The sequence below is a fragment of the Talpa occidentalis genome, unplaced genomic scaffold (genome assembly GCF_014898055.3).
Source record: "Talpa occidentalis isolate TD23 unplaced genomic scaffold, MPIMG_talOcc4v2.1 talOcc4.5, whole genome shotgun sequence".
NCBI classification, from domain to species: Eukaryota; Metazoa; Chordata; class Mammalia; order Eulipotyphla; family Talpidae; genus Talpa; species Talpa occidentalis.
Window position 1 is genome coordinate 123825290 of NW_023604861.1, and position 23657 is coordinate 123848946.

Sequence of the window (23657 nt, forward strand, 5' to 3'; positions counted from 1 at the left end):
AATACCCTCCAGTTTCATCCATTTTGTTGCAAATAGCAAGATTTTGTTTTTTTATAGCTGAGTAGTATTCCGTTGTGTATACGTATCGTATCTTCTTAATTCACTCATCTGTCCTTGGGCTCCTACATTGTTTCCATACTTGGCTATTGTAAATAGTGCTTCAGTGAACATAGGTGGTCATATATCCCTTCAAATTGGTGTTTTTTAATTTTGGGGTAATTACCTAGGAGTGGAATTGCTGGATCGTATGGTAGACCTATGTTTAATATGTTGAGAAACATCCATACTGTGTCCCACAGGGACTGGACCAGTCTACATTCCCACCAGCAAACTTTTGCTTTGCATTGATGATGGTTGTAGTAGTATTGTTACTCTGATACTATTATAATGAGGAGAAAGTAAACAATTATGGAAAATTCTATTATCACTTGTGTTCTGGAGAACCAAGATTCTCAACATGGAAAAGAAATACAGATGTAATATAGAAAAGGTTTGCTTTTCTGTGATACAACTACATGGACCTTCAACATGAGGCAAATCCTCATTACTGTGATTAATAGTGACAGTTGAGAACTTATTTTCCTTTGCATTCATGTTTTATTTCATTTCACTGAATTGAGTACAGTCACTGTCCAGCATATTTTTTTTAATATTGTGCTGTATATCACTAACTGATTTGTTTCTTCTTGGAGGATGCTGCAGCACACTTAAATTGAAACCCAGTGCTTAATAGGGTTTTCTTTACTCAGCTGTCTATAACCAACCACTATTTTGATGTTTGTAGGTTCTTTATACAACTTAGATGTGAATGAATATTAAACTAGGTTCCCAGTATGTGGTATAAGTGAGAACAAGATAATGAAGTTCTTTTTGTTCTCTCATAAGTGAATTTTAGCATAATAGTTAGGGGGTAGGAAGTGGGGGGTGTTTTTTTTGTTTGTTTTCAAATTAGAAAAGAGGAAAGAGCCAGACTTCCTCCTTCCTCTGCACCCAATCAAGGCTCCTCCCTGGGGGCCACTTGATCTTCCTTCAGCTGCACAGAACCTCTGGGGTTGATGTTGACTCTCAGCTGGGGAATAGGAGGACCCATGTGCTCTCAGATTGTCAGCTCCGCACCAAGTCCACCTACTACTTGATCCTCTTTCCAAAAACCAAGGTTTTGCTTTGTTGTTTATTACCCAGTCCCTTTGTCTTATCTGTGCTTCCTGACCTTGTAAGCATCCCAGTCAAAAGTGGGTTTCACTTTTACAACCTCCTGGCTCCCCATGTCCCCTCCTGGGGCTGAGCCTCTGCCTCCCCAGATTTGTGCCTGTACATCCTGAAAACCCACAGTCTCCCTAGGCTAAGCTCCTATTGAGGCTACTGTGTAACTCTCTGGAGCTGTGGGTCCACCCACAGCACCCTGACCAGCCTCACCTTTCTTTTTTTTTTCTTTTTATATTCCCCATACAATTGCACCCCCCCCCCCGATTTTGGCCCCAATCCCTCCTTTCCCTGCCCCCCCACAGTGTGTCTCTGGTTTATAGTTGTTTATTGATTTTGATTTTTTCTTTCTTATAGTTATTCTTTTTCCTGCTCCCTTATTTAGGTTTCCTAGATTCCTGCTATAAGTGAGACCATCTGGTATTTTTCTTTTTCTTTCTGGCTTATTTCACTGAGCATGATCTCTTCCAGCTCCATCCATGTTGCTGCAAATGGCATGAGTTTATCTTTTTTGATTGCTGAGTAATATTCCATTACATATATGTACCACATCTTCTTGATCCAGTCATCTATTTTTGGGCATTTGGGTTGTTTCCAAAGCTTAGCTATTGTAAATAGTGTTTCTATAAACATAGTGATGCAGGTGCCCTTTGGAATTAATGTTTCTGTGTCCTTTGGGTAAATACCTAGGAGTACCTCACGGTGACCTGCCTTCTCTCTTGGCCTGAGCAACCTTGTCAAGATCACCCCTGACTGTAACAGAGCCCCAGGCCCACTTTTAAAAACCCAGACTCGCAGAAAGATTCCATGAGGATTACCTGGTAATCCCAGCACCTTTTCAAGTCTTGAACTAGAACTCAGATCTGTGTTTAATTCTTGACTTCACTGATTATCCATTGTCTGTACCACACGCCGGCCACTTCTCTGAACTTGAATTTCCTAATATTAAAGGGAATGCTATCACTCTTCCTGCAGGAAGCTAAGCTTAGGTGTGCTTACAAGCACTCAGTGCCTGTGTGAAAGCATAGTGACTGACTCAGGTCGGGGGCACAGGGATTACTGAGAAGTTGCCCCCTTCATGAGTGGAGTGTACTTCTCAGGTATCTGAGGTTCAGGGTCCCACATGCACTTACCAAAAAGAAGGACAAAACAAGTTAGGAAACAGACAGCTCACCTGGGCCTTGCCCTAGAAGCACTGTGCTCATTCCCTGGCCTCTCAGATGCTGGGCCTGCCTGCTTTCACCTGCAATGGTGTCCCCGATGTCTTCTAGACCCAGAGACACTTGCAAAAACCAGCCCAGCATAGGCCTTCCCTCTCATGCTTCTAACTCTGTCTGCCTTCGCTTAGACCTGATCTTATGCCCACCCTGCCTGAAGTACTTGCCAGGTCCCTTTGCTCCCAGGGTCCCCCCATGAGGCCCTCCTAGGCCCACAACAGCTCATACGGCCAGACTCACAGCCACACCCCATCTCACCCCCCATGTAGGCATCTGAACTCTGTTCCCGGCAAGGCTCAGCTCAGAGGCCAGCACAGGGCTGGGCACCTCCAGAGGGACACTAGGAATAAAGAAGAACAGTGATTATTCCCTTTGAATAATCCCCACAGGAACCCCCAGTTCTGGTGAACTCAGCTCAAATAGCAGATGCTAGCATTTTTTAAAAGGTCCTGAAAAGAACACAGGGGGATCAGGACTCATGTAGGGACAATCTGAAAAGGCTGGAAGCCTTCAAGGCAGAAATTTGGGGTGAGCCTGACCATCACCAAAGGATCTTTGGACAAAGAAGGAGGAACCCCCAGTGTGGCTCCTTCTCCAATGCTGACTTTCTCAGAAAAGTCACAGCCCTTCTCTATGAAGTTCTTTCCCCATCTGGACAATAAAATAGATAGAACTAGTTCACAAATCTGGCTGATTCTCCTGAGAAGGTTTTTATATAGTACAAGTATCCCCCTCCCACCAACCTAGGAGATACTGAACCTGCATCCCAGGACCCTGGATGTGTATTTTGAAGGTTCTCAAGTGGTTTGGGAGCCACTAAGTTCAGCGCTATCCAAGGTTCCATCGTCAAGGAGATTCCCAGCAGATCAAAGGGACAGACAGGATGAAGCCTGAGCCAGACAAGCCCCACACGTAAGAGCAGGACCTTCTAGCACAATGAACAGCAACTCAGAAACCCCGTGCTCCCCAAGAGGGGGTGCTGCTGAGAAACATAAATTGATTCCAAACAGTTTGGGACAGATTTAGGAGGGCCAGCATCATCCAGAGGAGCAGAGAGGACCACCGTGCCTCAGGAGCTGGCTGGGTGGCAAACCCTCTGTTCCCATGGAGGACAATTTAGAAAAGTTCCCTCTCTGGACCTTTCCATCGGAAATCCCTAAAAATAAAAATAAAATGTTGTGTGTAGAAACCACCTGAGACTAATAAATGTCCACTGACTTGGGAAAATACAGTTCCCTTTATTGAGAAATGGCCCAAGAGTCCTTCCTTTATAGAGTGGGGAACATAAATCTTGAGACTGGGTGTCCCACATTCAATATTTCCCACATTCAGAAACTGAACAGGAAATCACAGGCTTTGTAAACTTTGCTCATTAAGCATCTCCAATGCCAAGGGTTGGCCTAACACTTTGCGTAGGTCCTCATGAGCTCCTGTAGAACATGTAAGTGGTAGGTGTTACTATCTCTGTTTCTTCATGTTAAGAAATTGAGATTTGGAAAACTATAAATCAATATCACTGATAACTATAGATGCCAAAACGCTCAACAAAATACTAGTAAACCAAAGTCAACATCATGTTAAAAAGATCCTGTACCTTTCTGAGTGGTATTTATCCCTGGATGCAAGGACAGTTCAACATCGGTAATCAGTAAATTAATGTATCACATTAATAATGTAAAATTATATGACCTCCTCAATGGAGGCAGGAAAAAAGCATTTACAAAATTTAACATCCTATAAAAGAAAAAGAAGGAAGTAACAGGCTCAGAGAGGCTGGGTCTCAGAGCTGGTCAAGGACAAAATCCAGCATGAGAAAATTTAGTCCATCTGGATCCCAAGCTCATGCTCCTCTTGCCACTTCACCAAGTCTCCTTCCCAACCAAGAAGCAGAGCCCGGTGTCCCTGGGAACATCTCAGAACTTCCTGTGTTCTTCTCTTTCTCTCTGACCCCATCCTTCCCAAGTCACTACCATGGGGTGAAGTTAGAAGTGGGTCCCAATGAAGGTAAGATAATTGGGTGGAGTACTAAGCCCAGGCCTTCAGCTCTCTTCCTTAGCACACACAGAGAGAAAAATATCTGTATGAATATCCTGTGTGTTCTCAGTTCCAGGCCATCATTCTGCCCTAGAATAAGCAGCCCCCAAACCCAGGCTGCTTGCTTGTTCCAGGCACAGTCTGGAGCTGCAGAATAGGCTGCAAGGACCTGGACACCATGGGAGAAGAACTTTCTGTGTTCTTCTCTTTCTCTCTGCCCCCATCCTTCCCAAGTCACTACCATCGAGTATTGGTGCTACTGGCAGAGGATCCACTCCCCTGGCCACATTTCCTGTTGTCAGAAGCAGCATATCTTGGGGACAGATGTGAATTATTGGCACAAAACTCTCATTTGAAAGCTTGCAATGACCTTTCCCACCTCTTCTTTTACCCTTATGCCAATCCAGCCCCTTTTACAAATGAAGGAACTTGATCAAGGTTCCATTCAGGGATGAGGGTATCCCCAAACCCAATTGTTCTTGCTGGTTTCAAAGTCTGCATCCTTTCCTCTCTACCCCTGTGGGACAGCCCACTCGTGAATTTGAGCACTGGAGAGGGTAACGGGGCAGCAGCCTGAGACAGCTAAATGCCTGCTAAAACGACTTCTATAGAGAAGTAATCCTTTGAATTAACAGGTTACACTTTTAGAATACAAATGGATCAGAAAATTAACAATCAGCTATTCACACCAAAGATGAATAGATTCATCATCTTCTTGCCATTCAAATGACCTTCAGATACCAAATTAAAATCAGGACCTTCATTTGAAAAAAAAGGAGGCCGAGAAAGTGTACTCAGTGCTGAGCGGCTGCGTGTGTTGGAACCCCATCTAGAACTTTCGTCTCCTGACCTTGGGCCAGAGCAGAGTCACAAAAGCTCCCCACAGCTGACCTAGTTTTCAGATGATCAAACCTGCCCAGTGTAATCTCAATCTGATTGCTTGTAATTAACAACTCAATAACCTTTCATATTTGCATCATTAAATTAGTTGAAACTCTTCAAAAAGATTTCACCTTAACATTTTAGCGAACAAAGCTATATACATCTGCATGAAATTTTCCATCACTTTCGGAGGGTAGAATTTAACCTAATCTCTTTACAGGGAAATAATTTCTACAATCTTTTAATGAGATTTTTGTATTTTAAGTAAAAGTAATTTATCAAGAACACATTTTTCTTTAAAGTTTTTATAGGTTGTAAAAGTGTTAGAACTCTGGCCAACGTGAAATTTGACAATTCCCCAAGATCTAGCCTGGCTTAAAAGATAGAAGGTTTGAAAGGAAATGGCCCAGTGGTGGAGGAGGGAGAGGTGTGCTGAGTGTTCCCAAAGCACCCCAGAAGGTCACCGACACACCTGAGATGCTCCAAGTGAGGACAGAACACTAGGAAGTAGCAGCAGCTGAAATGGGAAGTGAAGAACATGCAGCAAAGACAGACCATAAAGTAAAAATCAAAATCAACAAGCGACTATAAACCAGAGACACACTACAGCATGTGGAGGAGGGAGTAGGATCAAAACCAGGGGAGTGGGAAGGATATGGGGACTATAGCCAAGATGAAAATGCATACATTGTGCAAAAATGAAAAAGTATGTAAAAATATATAATATAAAATAAAATGAAAAAACAAAGACAGAGCCACCTGCCCATCCCTTACACGCTGGCATAGAGCCCCAGGTGTTCACTGCACTTCAGACCCCTCTTGGTTGTGAATAAAGAGGCTGAGACCTGTGAAGGGCCGGACAGAGAGACAGACTGGCCAGGAGTGTAGTGTCTCCTCTCCCACCGCATGCCGGGCCGCTGGGGCCTCATGGAGTGACTGTGTCCAGGTCACGCTTTCCATTTTTTCCAAGCTTCAAGAATCCTACATTCCGGAGCCAGACCTTTAGGGGCAGGTCACATTCAGCCACAATAGCTCAGGCTGAGCCCGTTTTTGCTCAGCATGTGCTGGATTCTGTGAGAAACTGGGAGAGGACCCCCGCACTGCCTGTGCCTGTCTCACCTACAAGGGTCTTCTCTCCTCCTCAGAGCCCCCACGGTCAGCATCAGCCAGGCCCTCCCAGGGCTTCCTCACTGCTACTGTCCTATGTGGTGGACGGTTGCATCCCTTGGTTATAAGATAAACTGAGGTACAGTAAACCATTCTAGGTGATTACTTATGCAAAAACCTATTCAAATCAGGCATCCAGCCTGGGAGATAGAAGTCACCTCTGAGGAGCCACACAAAATGAAAGGCTTATGGACAGAAGGGAGCAAGAGCAGGAAGTTATGCCAGAGGGGAAGCTGGCTGGTTATTGCAAGATTCCTTTCCTACAGAGGATGGCAAATTGCCTAATTAGTGGCGATTCCTCATGGTCCAGTGTAAGATTCCATTTCTGGGAGAGCTGGGACTGTAGTTAAGCTTCTTTTGGGTGACATGGGGCTTCGTATAAGTGATTCAATTTGGGGGTCTGTTGTTTTGTTTTTATCACCTTTTGGTCTCCCTTAATAGGCTGTAGACTTCCTAAGACCAGGGTTTAAGTCTGCTTCATGTGTCTCTGCTCTTGTGTCAGGCCCACAGCCTGGCCCACAGAGGACCCTCCACAGAAATGTCCAGTTTAAATGACTGGGCTTTCTTTCCCCAGCCTTGGTGCCATCTTGGGATATGGGTTGGGGGCTATGGAGCAGGCACCTAGAAGGCAGCCCTGGGAGGCCTGTGGAGGTGGGGGTGCCAGGCCACGGGAGTGACTGACTTTCCTCTTGTGCCACAGTTCACTGGCTGTTCACCACGTGTGGGGCCAGCGGGCCCTACGGCCCCACGCAGGCCCAGTGCAACAATGCCTACCGGAACTCCAACCTGAGCGTGGTGGTGGGGAGCGAGGGCCCCCTGAAGGGCATCCAGACCTGGAAGGTGCCTGCCACTGACACCTACAGGTGCGTATGGGGGTGGGGGCAGCGGCTGAAGGGCAGATCCACCCTCCCAAAGGGGAGGGGTCCTGCCTGGGAGTGCATGCGCCCTGGGCACCCCAGCCCACCAAGGGGGGTTGGGCTGGAGATGGGGAGGACTTGGATCAATGGAATATGGCAAGAGAGGAAGATGTGACCTCTGTCCTCAAGGAGCATATGCTCGCTCCAGGACACTGTCTTCATTCGTGGTGACTGTAACAACGGAAGCCTGGTTTTTGAGTATTACTTGATGCTGCTCAAGTGAGGCAGTGTGTGTAAAAATGTCTGGGAAACAAAAATACATGAAAGGTGATGTTCTTACTCTGAGCCTCCTTTCCTGGGCCTTCACTCTCCAGTAAAGCCCCTGTTCTCCACCCCCACCCCCACCCCACAGGTTCCCATTAGAGCGGGGCCAGCCTGGGGGAGTCCCAACTGCCCTTGGCCACTTGAAAGCCATGAAACTCATGGCAAGGCCTGGCCCGGTGGTTCTCAGCCGTGGGGGAGCAGCGTTCAATCACCGATGCTGGGCCACTCCTGGTCCTGTGGGTCTGGAGTGAGTTCTGGGCTTTTGAATTTCATAACTAGGTCCCTGAGGACCGGATCCTTGACAATAGTCCTCATGTTACTCTACCTAATGGGGGCCCTTTGCCTGTTGCAAAAACTCATTGACAACAGTCCTAAGGCAGGGAGAAGCTTTATTACGTGACCCATCAACTATGGAGGCAGGAGCTGGCTGAAATCTGCCTCCCACCCTTCATAGGGCTTGGGGCTTTCAGGAGTGAGTGGAGGGAGCAGAGGAGTCTGGGCTGCTGGGGGAAGGAGGAAGAAGGGAAGGGGGTTCCCAAAGTGCAGGTGTAGGGGTTGTTCTTGCTTCTTTGCAAGTCAAATGGGGAGGAGCTTAGCCTGTGCTCTTCATGGGGAGTTGGAGGGTCTGACCTCATAGAGCTGCTCCTGGCTGCTGCTTCTAGGGGTCGCAGGTGCACCCTAGAACAGAGCAGCTGGACAACTTGCTAGAACCTCCCTCTGCTAGTTTCTCCCAGTCAAGCTCTGCTGGCCTTGCAAAAACAAGTCAGGGAGTGTTTGTCAAGGAGGAGAGGGGTACATGGGAGGAGGGGGGCAAGACGTGAGCACGCTTGGAGCGTTCCCTATGGGACAGACTCAGACTTTCTAAAAACGATTTCTGATCACAGTTTCACTCACGTGAACTCTGAGGCGGGCAAGGCCAGGGTTGCAGTCCTCACTCCACAAGTGAGGAAACAGAAGCTGGAAGAGTCAGGAACCTCCCCACGGTCACACAGTCCAGAAACAAGCTGCAGCTCCTGACTTCTGAGCACAGCTCCTTGTGGCACCTCCCCTAGACCCAGCTGTTTAACCAGGAAGCATCATCTTTCCTGCTGGTGGCGCAAATGCCCCCTGAGGCTGAGTCAGTGAGATGTGGGCCCCTTCCCCTCCCTCGCCCCCGGCCCCCAGCACATCCTCAGCCCTCTGGGAAGGAGAGGGGCTTCTCAAATTGCCATTTTCAGTGGCAGCTGCACCCCTGGGACCTCAGCATAAATGCATTTGGGGGAGCGCCTAAGTGCTTTTTAAATGGCATCTGGGCAGAAACGCAATAACAAGGTCGGGCTACAGTCAGATAAGCTGCTCTAGCTCCGTGCATCCCCCGTAAGTGGCAGAAGACGTCACCCCACCACACCAAGCAGCCAGGTCCCATTTCCATGGGTCATCGCAGAGAGAAGGGGGTAGAGGACTCTCCAAGTGTTTCTCCTCCTTTTAGCAGCAAGATAGGTGTCCTCATCATTGTCCCTGTTGAGATTCCTTGTCTCCACAAGAGGAAACTGAAGTCAAGATCCAAGGCTGCTGGCAGTGGCAACACTGGGTTTGAACCCAGAGTCCTCTGGCTCAAAGTCTGTGTTCTTTCCACTAAAGCCCACACTGAGGGGCACGCAGGTGACAGAGGGACAGGAAACAGGGTGGGCACAGGGATCATGCATCTCCCACCTCCGGAAGCCTCTGGAAAGAGAGCCCGAGAGGGGAGGGTCCCGCACCTGCAGGGCATGTACCAGCCTGGGCTGGGTGCAAACCCCCGTATTCAGAAAGCAATGTGAAGAAGCAAGCAGAGGAGCTTGTAAGCAGACAGAGGCCTGCAATGGAAGACCCCCAGCAAGGGCCTTTGTCGCAGCCTGCCAGGGCAACTCCAAAGCCAGACTTGTTGGAAGACCCCCGCTGCCTCTCTCACAAACGGAGACAAACAGGATGCACCACCATAGGGTCCTCTTGGTCTATTCACAGGCCCGCATGACAGTGTCAATCAGACCCACCTCTGACAATTTCATCTCCCCAGACTCTTTCCCCCTCTTCAAGGGCAGACATGGGGCTCAATAACACCTGCTGGCTGGCTGAGAAGGTGCTTGTGCCCGTATGCTCTGGATGCTCCCTGGTGGCCAGCAGGGAAATCAGCTGGAGCAGCCAGGCACCAGGCCAGAGCCAGGCAGCGCTCCCGGGAGCAGCCTGACCCACCGACTTCCTTTCATCCCTGAATTCACTGCCTCCAGGACACTTTTAAGACTTCTCAGATGGGTCTGGGTTTTGCAAGATTTTGCCTGCCAAACTGTACTTATTAAATAATAATTAATTCATTTCCCCATGTTTTATTAATTGCAGCTGTAGCTAAGGCTAGCCATGCTTCTGATCTGCATGAACCGCTGCTCTCCTGCTTTCCGCCCAGCCCAAATCAGAGACCCGCTTCCATTTGCCCCTTTGGAATATCAAGCCCGTAGCCCCAGCATGGCCGGGCGAGCACCTCCTTGGAAACATCCATGAGGAGCTGGATTTTTTTTTTTTTTAAGATTTTTATTTATTTGTTTGTTTATACAAGCACTGGGTACAGTCAGAAGCATGGGAGGGTGAGAGAATTCACCAGAGCCAGAGCGGGAGCAGAGCCCAGGAGAGGTCTGCGCGCCATGCGGGCCCCTCCTCTGGTGGCCGGGGAGCAGCCAGGGATGGAACTGGTGCTGCAGAGGCTGCAGGCAGCTTTGCAACCCAGCGCTCAACCGCTGCGCCACCAGGGAGGCCCTAAATTTTTTTTTTTCAGCGCAGAGTATACTGTGAAGCACCCAAGTGGGCAGAGGGGACATTTTGATCTGGGGACTCTTTAGAACTGGCCTGATAGAGTCGCACATTGAGATGGAAGAATCAAAACCAGAAAACAGCACTGTGTCTGGGTTTTTGTTAATACTGTTTTGTTTTTTTTTTTAAACCAAATAAAGACTGGAACAGCTATTCCTGACCTTCACATATTGTTGACCCTGGATAAGCTTCCAGGCCAGGATGATGTCTGTTGGTCACATAACCTAGTATCAAAGAAGCAGGTGATTTTCATCATTGGCCTTTTAGACCAAATCACAATGTCCTCACGTCAGAATATCCATGTCGAGAAGTCAGGTGTCCTTTTCTGGCGGACATTTTCTCCATTGGAACTAATTCTTAGTTCTCAGTGCAGTTCATCCAGTGAGAAAATCATGGCACACGCCAAAGGGTGCAGAGCCAGGGAGGTTGGGGCTTGTCTGCTGACACGCGTGTGGGCGCTCAGCTAGTGCGGCCTGGCTGCCCCCTGCTCCAGCTCACCTGCCTGCTGCTCAGAGAGGTGAAGGAAAGGGAGCGAACACTGACCAAGCGCCTGCCCTCTACCGGGTGGGGCCATCACTGCCTGGGCTCCATAGCAGAAATCACCCTTGACTCCGACGCGGTCACTTATCCAGAACCCCGTCTCCACCCCTCTGCCAACAGCCCTGAGGAAGATGCTCTGGAAGGAAGGGGAGGAAGAAGAGGCAGGGGAGGAACGAGCAGATGAAGCTGGGGTTCCGAGCAACACCCAATCCCTCCCTCCCCTCCACCCTACTCCCCTGTCTTGGGCTTCCCCTTCCCTGGGATTTGCCACTTCCTCTGTGGATGCAGGAGAGTTGATGCAGCCACCGATTCACCCCTAGCCCTAGTGCGTCCTGGTGTCCAGGTCTGCTCCCCTCCTGCTTTGCAGAGCGCCGTGGGCCACATTAAACGCTGTCACGACACAGAGCCTGACGCCAGCCTGACACAGCCTGACAGCCCGTGGGCCGGTGGTCGTACGAACAAAGCATTTCAGTGGGGTGAGCCCTATTGTGGAGGCCCAACAAGCACTGCTGCCAGCGGCCCAGGAAAGGCCTGAGCTCAGGAATGGCTTCCATTAGGAAACAGAAGGCCAAGTGAAATCTTGAAAGTGAGACTAGTCGTCTCTGAGAGAGAGGGGTGGATCTTCCTGGTGGAAGGCGCCCTGGTGCTGAGGGCCTGGCCCTTGGGCGGGAACCTCAGCTCCCAAATGCCATGTGCTCCCCCTGGTGGCGGCGTGGGGTGGCCGTGAGAGAAGCAAGCCTGGAGGCAGGAGGGCAGGCTGATGTGGTCACCCAGGCACCACCGGCAGGACTAAAGCAGGCAGAGGAAAGGTGGGTGGAGAAGAGGGGCAAGGGAAGAAGCGTGGTTGGAGGGGCAGGAGGGAGGCGCAGTGCCCAGATGACAGCGTGCTTGGGGGCTGAGGCAGGCAGGACAATGAGTGGCACCTGCTGTCCCCCAGAGCTTGACTGAGAAGGTGGGGATTGGGGTGATGGCGAGAGGGGCGTGTAAGTCAGGGGGATTTCTTGGTTTTGAGTGATGGCATTGAGCTTATACTGGGGGGAGTGGCTGAGGGGAGCACTCAGAGATTATGGTTAAAGGGGGAACATGCTGGGTGGGGCATCCTCACCTCACCAGAGATGGAGACAGACCCTGACAAAGCCCAGCTCCCAGCACTGCTGGGATTCGATGTGACGCTGTGTGTCACATCCCATGCAGGCTGTCCCCACTCACGACGTCAGCCAGCCAGCCCTCACCCGTCCTGACTTCTGCCCCATCTCCATAGCCCTCTCCCTCCAGCTTTCTGGCTCCTTCCTTTCTAGATTCTTCCTTCCTGCTCCCTTCCTGCCTTCCTCCCTAGGGCTCAGCATCCTTCCCAGCCCTCAGTCTTCCCCCACAGAGAAGCAGCCTGTTAAAACACTTGACATGCACAACCACAGCTCCCATGGCAGTTCTCACGGGGCTCACTTGCTCCTCACACCTAAAGTACAAGAAGCCCCAGATGCCAGCTGGAACCCACATCTCCTGCCAGCTGACCCGGGTCCAGCGGTTCCCAATGGTCTCCATCGCTGACACTCCCTTCTGCACCTGGCTCCGAGACCAGCGTGCACAGCTGGGTGACACATCCTTCCACACAACCACAAATAGCCCCGGGAAAGGGGTCACCTGCATGGGGGGGCTCTGAAATGGGGCTCCTACTGTGTGCTGGCACCAGGTAGGTGCTGCAGAACTAGTCAGAAGGACTGAGACTGGAGCCTCGCAGCCGTCGGAGAGACCAGGGGGCAGAAGAGTTCACAGGCCATGATGCCGACAAAGTTCTAGACAGAGCAGGAGAGCGCCACGAGCATACTGACCATGCTCCAGCAGGCAGGTTAGCTGGAGCAGGGGGCAGCCAGACCGCACTAGCTAAGTGCCCACATGCATGTCAGCAGACAAGTCCCCAACCTCCCTGGCTCTGCACCCTTTGGCATGTGCCATGATTTTTCTCACTGGATGGCCATGCAGCCATCGCCACAGAGAGCACGGAGCAAGGGCTTCTGTGAAGATCGGTGGCAGCAGCTAGAAGGGAATTGGAGCCACTTCTGCTGCAGATGGTGCTGTGACCCTGAGGGAGGGCTGCCCTTCACTCCCAGGACCCCTCTGGAGGGGCTTGTGGAGAGACCCCCAAGAGCTCTTCCAGCACTGATGCTCCCGGGCACTTAAAGGAGTGCTGGCCAAGGAGGAGGGGAGAAGTGGACAACAGGCCTTGCTCTCGCTCGGCAGTGCTGTCCAGAGAGGGCAGCTGGGCAGCAAGGAGCTCTGCCTCCATGACTGGGCTTCTCACTGACCCCCAGGGATGTCACCGGGTGGCTGCGGTGACCCACTGGGCTAGTACTACTACCCATCTGGACACACTCCCTCTCACAATCTGTCTCGCCATCCTGAACACAAAGAGGAACCCAAGACTCAGGGCAGGAAAGGGGCTCACCCAAGGTCCCAGGATCCTAGAGGCAGAGTCCAGAATGTGGGGCTGGAGGGGTCCCTCCCTCTGACCCTGTCCCCTCTTTGCCTCCGGGGTGGCACTGGCACCACCTTGTCCTGCACACCAGCTGTGCTCTCATTTCAGGATCCTGCAGGCAGCCACTTTGATTTGCTGCTAATTCTTTATTTAAAAAAGATTCACAACTCAATTACATCAGGTAACAATAGCTCACAGTCAATAATACAAAACGCAAACCCAATAAACACTCATTCTGACCAGGGGACATGGATCGAGACGAGGAAAAACAAAAAAAAAAAATTACAACATCAGCTCGTTGAGAACACTATCTTGTAATTTCCAGTAAATTGGAATCACTGTGAGTCGTTTTCCCCACTTGAGTGGCAGGTATATTAATTTGTCATCGTTTGTCAACCATCAAAAATAAATTGTTTACAAGGGATGGGAAGAAAGCGTCCAGAGTCAGGCTGAGCTTGTTATTCTGTGTGGCGTGATTCCCATGGTGGGAGGGCCCTCGGGAGGGCGGGGTGAGCCTGTGCTCCCCCAGGGTCCCTGAAGAGGGGGCCCTGGCTGAAACTGAACAGCCTTGACCCGGCCTCTCCACCATGCCCAGCTCCAGCTATTGCCCTGCTCTCCTGGAGAAATCAGGTTATTCACTCACCACGTCTCTTTCCCAGAAGTCCCCCTGGCAGAGGAGCGGGCAGCCCTCAGGATGGCAAGGACATGTGCTGTTCACCGTCTGCCCTCTCAGCACTGAATTAGGTCCCATGTAGGCGTTTCTCATTTCATCCTCACAATTGTCTTTCAAGGTGACTACTTTATCAATGAGGAAATGAGAGCTCAGAGAGGATAAGTAACCTAGCCGCCTGCTAACCTCACACAGCTAAAGAGTGAGTCTGGCAGGGCCAAGACCTGAAGAGGCAATAGCAGGGGCTTCAAACACAAAATTTTAGCAGGTGCGGGCTCTCCAGGTCAATCCAGTCTGGGGTCTGAGAAGTTGGTGCGTCTTTTGTCTCCCCCAATTCCTTGCCCTGATCAACAGAGCTTGGTTTGGAATCTAGGCCTGTCTTCGTTCAAACCCTTGCTTTTTGTATAGTGGCGCATCCTGCTCCAGAAGAGATAAGCCTTAGAGTAGCAACTAAGAGCTTCCAAAGGAATGAAGCTCTAATGGTGGAATTACAGAGCTCAGAGGGCTGCCAGGGGAGCCACCACTTCCCAGGACCTCTGCAAATTAGTGTAGGGCCTACAATCCCATTAATTTGAGCCAGTCGCTTATCCAGCTGAGGCTGTTACACAGGAAGTTAAAATCAGTGGCTGACACCAGACTCCCGAGGTCTGTTGTCTGAAATCTGTGGAGCTGACCCCTGCCCCCTCCCCCCCAGAATTCTGCCTTGCCTTTGGCATCTGTTTGTAGCCTTTTCAAATGCACTACTTAGCCCCATGTAGGTAGGGGTTCCTTGTCCTCAGTTTTTGGGGGAGAGGGGAAACTGAGCTTCCCAGACGTTAACCAAGTTGCCCCAACCAAGACAGGCATCAGCACGACCACCATCTGACTCAGAACTCACCACCCTCCCTCCTCACCACCTAAAACTAGGTAGAGACCTATGGGGGCTGGTGTTGGGATTTGGGTGGGGGCAGGAGAAATAGGAAAGAAAGCTTGGGGAGGAAAAAGTAGGTCCAGAACAACTTCTAAAACCTAATAATTTGGCTAAATTTAAACATGTGAATGAGTTCAGAGTGGTTCATAATGCATGCAGATCGATGCAAATCACTGTGCAAATGATGCCGAAGGGAATAGAAAGGGCACAGCTTACCTTTGGGCTATAAGCAAGAATGGGCAGGACCAGGACTGTGTCTCAGGCAGCAGTTTTCCGAGCAAACCACACCTTCAGGTTGAAATGCCTTTCTTGTGCAACCTGACAAAGCCCCCACAACCTGGAGCGATGAGCAGGGCCAAGGTGGGCCGGCCACATTGCTCTCTGGACTTACACAGTCTCTGGCACCCACACCACACCACCCTTTGCCCAGGCTTCCCTCGCTGAACTATATAATCCTGCGTGCTTCCCTTTCCCCAGGGAGCCCACTTATTAGCCTTCCACTGTCTTTATCACCGTCTCCCTTCTGATGGGTCAGGAGTGAAGTCTCAGGTGAGCATGTGAGGACATTGGGACGGACCAATGCTTCTCAGCCCACCCTTGCTGTGCACCCATGTGTGCCTCCCAGCAGCATGTTAGAGGAAAAGGGGCCTCTCCATGGGGAAGTGTGGGGGTTTGGACCATGATCTGCCACTCGTCAGTTGTGTGAGCTCAAATGAGTCACTTAATCCTCCTGAGCCTCAGTTTCCTCCTCTGTCAAATGAGGTGCCTGGCATATTGCAGGCTGCCCTGAAACCAGGCCTCTCTGTTGTCAGACACACGACAGGCCCTCCCGCCTCCTTTCTCACAGCCTGGACTGCCACCCCACCTCCGTCATCCCCACCAGGAAGCTGACTGCCTTCCTCCACACCCCACGTCCTCCAGGAGCCGCTGACTCAGTGCCTGTCACCGGCATCTGCCCCCTCCACACCCCCTCCACATCCCTGAGAGCCCTGCCTTTGTGCCAGGATCAGCCCCTTTCTCAGAGTTGTTAGCCCATCCTCTCCAGATGATGTTGAACCTCCTCGCTACCTGTGAGTTCAGAAAAGAACATACGGTTTCTTTTTGACCAGGGACAAAGCTGGGACTCAGGGACACACAGCTACGAAATGGTCCGCTGTGTTGTGGAACCCCAGAGCCCTCTGTCCCCCCTAACTCTCCAATCAGGCCACTCTCATGGTGAGGTTTCCCTTCTCGTATGTGACTCCCCAATTTCTTTGTAATTCCCTCAGGGACCCGGAGGCCTTCTCAGCCTCTGCTGATGTCCACAGCCTCATGACAACTTGCAGTGAGTTCTGGCCAGCCCCGGACCCCCAATGGGCGATAGGCAGGAGACCCTTCTTTTGTTGACTACTAAATATATCAAATTTTAATAATTTTGTCTTTGTGAGCCATTGGACATATACAATATATGAAAAGGCCAATCGCTGTGTAATTGAAGAGTTGTGTTGAACAATCAGTGGAGGAATAGGAGGAATAGACAGGAGGTATTTGCAAAAACAACATATACGTTTTTATATATCCGTGGGGGGGTGGTGGGGTCATATTGAGATACTTGGGTTACATCATTTGTATTTCAGAAGTGTAGGGTCCCCCACTTCGGGTGTTGTTGCTATAGTGTACCCACCAAGCACCTGTAGTCCTCCACCATAGGCCACTGTGCTCCCTCCCCACCGTGTCCTCGCCCCCTCTCTCTGGATGCCTCTACTCGACGGTGAGACTTGCACGTGGAACATGGAGACACCAAAAGAAGGGAGACCCTTCTGTGCACTCAGTGGGGACCCCAGTTCCTCACCAGTCGCAACCCACCAGCCCTCCAGGCTTGTCTCTGCACTTCAGGAGAGCCCCCAGGGGGCCCGGCACATGAGCAGAACCACCCAGCACCTCTTCTGGACACTTTTCATTAAGGACCTTGGATCCGAACACACTGGGATGTGACAGCCCCCCGTGTTTCCCTCCTGGCAGTTGGTCTCCCGGGAGGCATGTGCCGCCGCCGGCACACGAGCTGTCTCCAGGACCCGCCTCCCTGCTGACGGGGTTTGCCAGCCGAGGTCTTTTTATCCCTCTCCATGCTTGACTTCATCTTAACAACCCAAGAAGCAGCAGAAATAGTCCCATGTCCCCTCACTCCGCTTTTTTTCATCATGATGACTTGTTGTCTGCACGCTTATTGCCCCTGAAGGAGTTCCAGGCGGGAAGGAAATGAACAGCCTGTGCTCATCACTACAGCCCTCCTCAGCCATCCCGTCTGCGGCTTCCTTGTGTCTGGACCCCATGGGGAGACTCGAAGTCTGTACCCAGTCCATTACTGCTCCTTCCACTAATAAAAAATTGTCATTATTATTCTTATATAATTATTAGTGGGAGGAGCATAACAATTAATATTATTGTTATAATCAATAATGATTTTATGCCAGACACAATTCCGAGACTACATCTTAAATCCTACTCACAACACACATGGGCCAGAAGGCAGGTTTCTTTTTTTTTTTTTTTAATGACTCTTTTTTTTAATTTTTTTTTTATTCTTATATTCCCCATACAATTGCAACCCCCTGATTTTTAACCCAATCTCTCCTTTCCCCGCCCCCCACAAAGAATGTCTGTGGTTCATAGTTGTTTGTTGATTTTGATTTTTTTCTTTCTTATAGTTATTCATTTTCCTGGTCCCTTATTTAAGTTTTCTAGATTCCTGCTATGAGTGAGACCATCCGGTATTTTTCTTTTTCTTTCTGGCTTATTTCGCTGAGCATGATCCCTTCCAGCTCCATCCATGTTGCTGCAAATTGCATGTGTTTATCTTTTTTTGAATGCTGAGTAATATTCCATGGTGTGTATGTACCACATCCAGAAGGCACATTTCTTATCCCCATTTTACAGATGTGGGACTGGAAAATTAAGTTGCTCATGGAAGGTCCCATGATCCTTTCACCTTGGACTGGGAGAGAAATCTGCAATGAAAAATCCCAGGTGGCTAGGAACCCATTACGCCAGAACCTCTCATTAACACAGGCACCCCCTCTCCCCTCATTCTCTGTCTTGCCCCTGCTCTCTCCCTCTCTTGAAGTGTTAGTAATTCCTCTCCTACTAGTGCTCACCCTCCTAGCTGTGACCCAGGTGGGGTCTGTCTCTAGAGCTGACTGTCCTTTCCTGGCAGTGGGAGAAGCATTCTCTTCGCGGCCTCGGGGGAGAAGCATCCGGGGCACGATGGTGATGGGCTGGGTTGGCAGGAAGGGGCTCAGTCTCCAGCTAGTGACAGAAACCCTGTGCTTTCTCCCTCTGCAGCATCTCGGGCTACGGCGCGGCTGGCGGGAAAGGCGGGAAGAACACCATGATGCGCTCACACGGCGTGTCTGTGCTGGGCATCTTCAACCTGGAGAAGGACGACACGCTGTACATCCTGGTGGGGCAGCAGGGGGAGGACGCCTGCCCCAGCGTAAGTGCCCAGAGTGGGGTTTCTCCTCCACGCTCACCCAGGAATCAAGGCACCAAGGCCTGATGCCCTCCTGGGAGCTCCCATTCAAAATAGCAGGCCAGGGCCTCCCCGGTGGCACAGCGGTTGAGCGCTGGGCTGTGAAGTTGCCCGCAGCCTCTGCAGCACCAGTTCGATCCCCGGCCACTGGTAAGGGTCCCACATGGCACGCAGACCTCTCCTGCCGCCCGCTGCTCCCCTCAGCAGTGTACTTCATCAGTCTGCCTGTTCTGCTCCCCACCCTGGCTCTGGTGGATTCTCTCACCCTCCCGCGCTTCTGACTGTACTCAGTGCTTGTATAAATAAATAAACAAATCTTTAAAAAAAAAGAAAAAAAGAGCAGGCCAACACCCCTCCCTGTGCAGGGCCATCTGGGTGCGGGGCAAGGCAGGTGGTGTGGGTGTGGAGGTCTCACCCCACAGGGTCGATGATTGAGACGTGGGTTTAATGTCCTTCAGATGGAAGAACTGAAACCTGCTTGAGTGGGAAATGAGTCATCTCAGCAGAAGCATGAATGACAGCCACTTTCTAAACTTTCTTCTTGGGGCATCATTGCCTTTATCCCTGTCATTTTATAAGCAGGAAAATAGCAGGTTAAATAGTTGTCGTTCAACTTAAAAATCACAGGCTCCTATATCCATGTACATAAGTGCACAGAAAAAAAAAATCCTGAAAGCCACAGAAACAGTGGCAGCTTCTGGAGAAGAGACTGGAGCTAGAGTGCTTTATCAATAATGTCAGCTATCTCAAAGAGAATGAGTTCACATAGGATTATGTTTGTGATTGAAATTTTTTTTTACAGATTTATTTATACAAGAGCTGGGGTACAGGTCAGAGGCACGGGAGGGTGAGAGGATTCACCAGAGACAGAGTGGGGAACAGAGCAGGCGGATCGACAGAAATACACTGCTGAGGGGAGCAGTAGGTGAGACAGGAGAGGTCTGCTGCGCCATGTGGGTATCTCCCTGGCTGACCAGGAATTGAACCTGTGCTGCAGAGGCTGTGGACAGCTTCACAGCACTGTGCTCAACCCACTGTGCCACCAGATAGGCCCTGTGATTAAAATTTTTTAAAGTTGTTTCTAAGCATAGTCAGAGCTGAACAACCATGTAGCCCACCCCCCCATTATCATAGATGAGATAACGGGGGGCCACACAGATGAAGGGACTTTCCCAAAGCGGATAAGCTTAGCACAGAGTAGGGCCTCTGGGCTCCTGTTTTTGCTCTGTCCTGTGCTTGCAGGTCTCACTTTCTGTGGCCTTTTTCTTTTTCCCACTTACTGTTTATCCCTTGACAAGTGAGATGATCTTCTGCAGCCCCAAGACAGCCTGTCATTCTGGTTCTGACCCCACTGGAGAGTCCAGCTGTCAAAAAAGGGGGAGTAAGAAAGCCAGTGGAGGCCTGTAACTGCCAGGAGAATCAGGAGGGTAATAAGCAGCAGCCACGCATGCCTTTCGCACCCAGCTGCTTGCCTCTTGCCTGTGTTGGAAGGAGGCAGGAACCTGGCAGTGCTGGTGGTCCTTGTGGGAACTCAGTACCCTGAGGGCATGTCCCCCCTTCCCAACCTCAGGTTCCCCCCTCACCTGAAGCACAGCTTCTAACAAGCTGGGGTAGGGAGCTGGGTTCCAGTGCCCAGAATCCAACTCTCTGGCAGGAACTTAATCAAGTAGCCGTGGAGAACAGACATGGGTACAAGAGCTGTCAAGAATGAAGTTCAGTTCCACAAAATGAATTCAGGGTTCCAAAAAGATCCTGGGGTGGAAGCAAAGTATAACCTTCCCCCTCCATCCCCATCTTAACACCCACCTTTATGGGTTAACACAGTGCAACAGAGTAACCTTAGCAGGTGCAAACCTGTATGTGAGAAATGTCTGGACTCCACCTTTTATTTAGCAACTATAATCAGGACTTTCCAACCTGATATAATATATTAAGTCATTAAATTACAGGCTGCTGTAATTTTCACAGGAATTTATTGAGGGCTAATGTAATTCTTTCATCTAAGCAGAAAGATTGCATTGACTTCTGCAAGGGACTTTTACTTGATTGGATTGTAATCAGTTATGTCTTTTCACAGGACTGTATCTTTTTTTCTTTTTAATTTAATTGTAATCTGCTTGTTCCTCTGGATTGCTGCACTTTATCATGCTCTTAATCAACCTACCGGCTCTCAAATTGGATTCACAGGGATTGTTTCCGTGGAAGCACATTCGCAGCTGGGGACAGAGGGTAGCTCCCTCTGCTGGCAGGGCAGGGCATAACATGGGCTTATAGGTGGTTTTCCGCTTTCTTCTCCCCTCCACCCTTCAGGTGTCAATGGGGAGGAAGAAAGAGCTGGATATCAACCTCCAGTCCACCCTAGGCAGGAAAATGGTATCTCAAGAGAATCCCCTAGAAAAATGGAGTTGACTTTAAGAATTAAACTATGGGATTTGGCAGCTTCGCTGGTTCAGCTGCAAATCTGTTGAACCAGCCACGCCTGAGCCTCGGATGGGCTCCTGGTGCTGGAAACCACACACACATCCCTCAGCCCCACTTCTCCGGTTCCTTGCAAGCCTCATCTGTTTTCCCAACAGCAGCACTGCTGACATCTGGGGGCACATGATTCTCTGTGGAGGGGGACTGCCCTGTGACATTGGCTAGCCACCAGATGCCAGTAGCACCCCCTGTGATGACTGTCAAAAATCATGCAGACATTTCCAAATATCCCCAGAGGAGCAAAACCACTGGCTGGCTTATTAAATCCCACCACTGCTCATCATTCACAAAGCAAATACTGTGAGGAGGCAGCCATACCCAGACAGCTCCCCTTTCACTCAAATGTATCCCATAATAACTACTTCTTGAGTACCTACTAGGTGCCAGCACTGTTCTAGGAACTTGGGCTATATTTATAAACGCAAGAAAGGTCTTTGCTGTCAAGGAGGTTATGTTCATGGCGATGGAAGAAGGCCAGGCAATAACTGGTGGGCGTAAGTGGATCAGGACATCCCAAAGTGAATGTGTTCGGGTGAATCCAAGTAGGGGAAGGGAAGGACATGTGCCAGGGATTAGGGGCAGGTCGAAATATTAAATAAGGTGGTCAAGGGAAAGCTATAGAAAAAATGTCACCAAGCAAAGTCCTAAAAGGAGTGAGGGATTGAACCAGCAGAGCGGAAACCAAGCCCCTGAGGAAGGATCATGCCCGTTGCTCCCAGAAAAGCCAGGGTGAGCAGAGGGAGCAAGAGGGAGAGCCAGGGAAAGATGCGGTCAGGGTCATGGGTACTGGGTGAGGCCATCAGGACTTCATGAAGCCATAGAAGATTTTGGGCAGAGTAGGGGCTGATGTGATCTGCATATGTGCCTGCAATGTGGAGAACAGACCAGACTGGACCCTATATTTTGTGCTCTGCTCTGCCCAGCTTAGAGCCCCTCTCATCCCCTGCCCTGGCTCAGACCTAGAGGCACCTCCTGCCCTCCCCAGCAGCGGTATCCCTGGCCTGACCTGCAATGCACATGGGCAGAGAGCTGGCATCTCTCTACAACAGCGATTCAGAGCCTTTACTCACACCACACCCACTCTAAAATTTATCAAATTATTTCCATCATTGAATCCAAAATGCCATAAAACAAATTGCATCTTGCCTATTTATCAGGACATTTTCTAGTATTCACTGCTGGCACCCCTGAGTGCTTCAGCAGAGGGAGTGGCTCAAGATGGATTGCCATGCCCACTGGAAATCTGGAGTTTCGCTGGCCTTCTTTTCTGTGAAGTGAATGAAAAGTCATTTTCCTCCGAGGTCAGGTGGAGATTTGCAGTGCCACAGCTGCTGTGGCCGACACGCAGGGCGGCTCTTCTTATACCATCTTCGCCCAGGATATCCAGGATCCTGTGACAGCAGTTTCCATCACATCCCCAAGGACTCCGAATGAATGCCTGGGTTCACCAGGACTATGTGCAGGCCCAGAAGTGAATCTTAATAAAATAGCAGCAGCCATTTATTCAGTCCCTACGGCATGGAAGACACTCCTGAGAAGACACCACACCCTCGACCGCACCCCGGCGTCTTCACTCCCGTCCTACACTCACAGCGTCTCCCACCCGAGTCTGATCCCAGGGCGCACCTGGCAGACGCACCGAGCCTTATTTAGGGCTGTGCCAGGGATTTCTGGAGGGAAGAATTGGGACACGAGCTGCAAAGAATGAGATGTCCAAAGTGGAGACGGGCCTTCCCCGAAAAGGAGCTGGGATGACAGAGTCTGGCCTCACCCTTGCCCTCTCCCGAGAGGCTTCACACTCCAGCTTCTCAAAAACATCTCATTGGCTCCCCACTGCCTAGAGAATGAAGTGCAACTCCACAGGCTGTGTTCAGAGCCTCTGGGCAGAAGCTGAAGGTCGATTTAATTCTCTCTCCAGGACCCATTTACACTCCCTGTGGCCCTACCTGTCTCACCACTTAGGACCTTTGTCATGCATCAGAGTCCAAAGGATCCTAACAAACCCTCCTGGACTGGCTCTCTCCTAAGGTGGTCTTTTTCCCAAATGCCCTACTCACCTCCTCTGTGGGCTCACGCTGCTTTCTCCCCTTAAAAGCTCTGACTTTCTCCCATTATCGGTGTTTAAAAATCTCCCTAACCTTTAAGACCCAGCTAAATACACTTCCTATAGGCAGTCCTCCCTGAGTGCCAGCCGGCTGCAGAGGCTTGCACTCCCTCCTTCAATTATTTCCTCTGCGTTTTCTGTCTAAGTGGCCTACGGGCCTTCTCCAGTGCTGCCCAGGGCGACAGGTATCGGTCTATTTTTTTTGTCTCTTCGACTCAACTACGCGCTGTTTGGGTGATCATCAGACCTCTGTTTAACCACAGAGAACCCTGGGCACAAACCTGAGGTGCTTTCTCGTTTCTACAGACAAACCGATTAATCCAGAAGGTCTGCATTGGCGAGAACAACGTGATAGAAGAAGAAATCCGCGTAAACAGAAGCGTCCACGAGTGGGCAGGAGGGGGCGGAGGAGGGGGCGGAGCCACCTACGTGTTTAAGGTAAGGTGGGCCATGCCAGTGCCCGTGACTTC

At 50.3% G+C, this 23657-nt stretch overlaps 1 protein-coding gene across 1 annotated transcript in view; it reads left to right on the top strand.

Annotated features, from left to right (window-relative positions):
• LOC119259431 (ALK tyrosine kinase receptor) overlaps nucleotides 1–23657 on the top strand; it is a 66693-nt gene that overhangs the window by 14639 nt on the left and 28397 nt on the right. The window contains exons 3-5 of the mRNA XM_054687763.1: nucleotides 7204–7366; nucleotides 18419–18569; nucleotides 23494–23625. Coding sequence (XP_054543738.1) covers nucleotides 7204–7366; nucleotides 18419–18569; nucleotides 23494–23625 — 446 coding nt within the window. The remainder of the gene's footprint in view (nucleotides 1–7203; nucleotides 7367–18418; nucleotides 18570–23493; nucleotides 23626–23657) is intronic.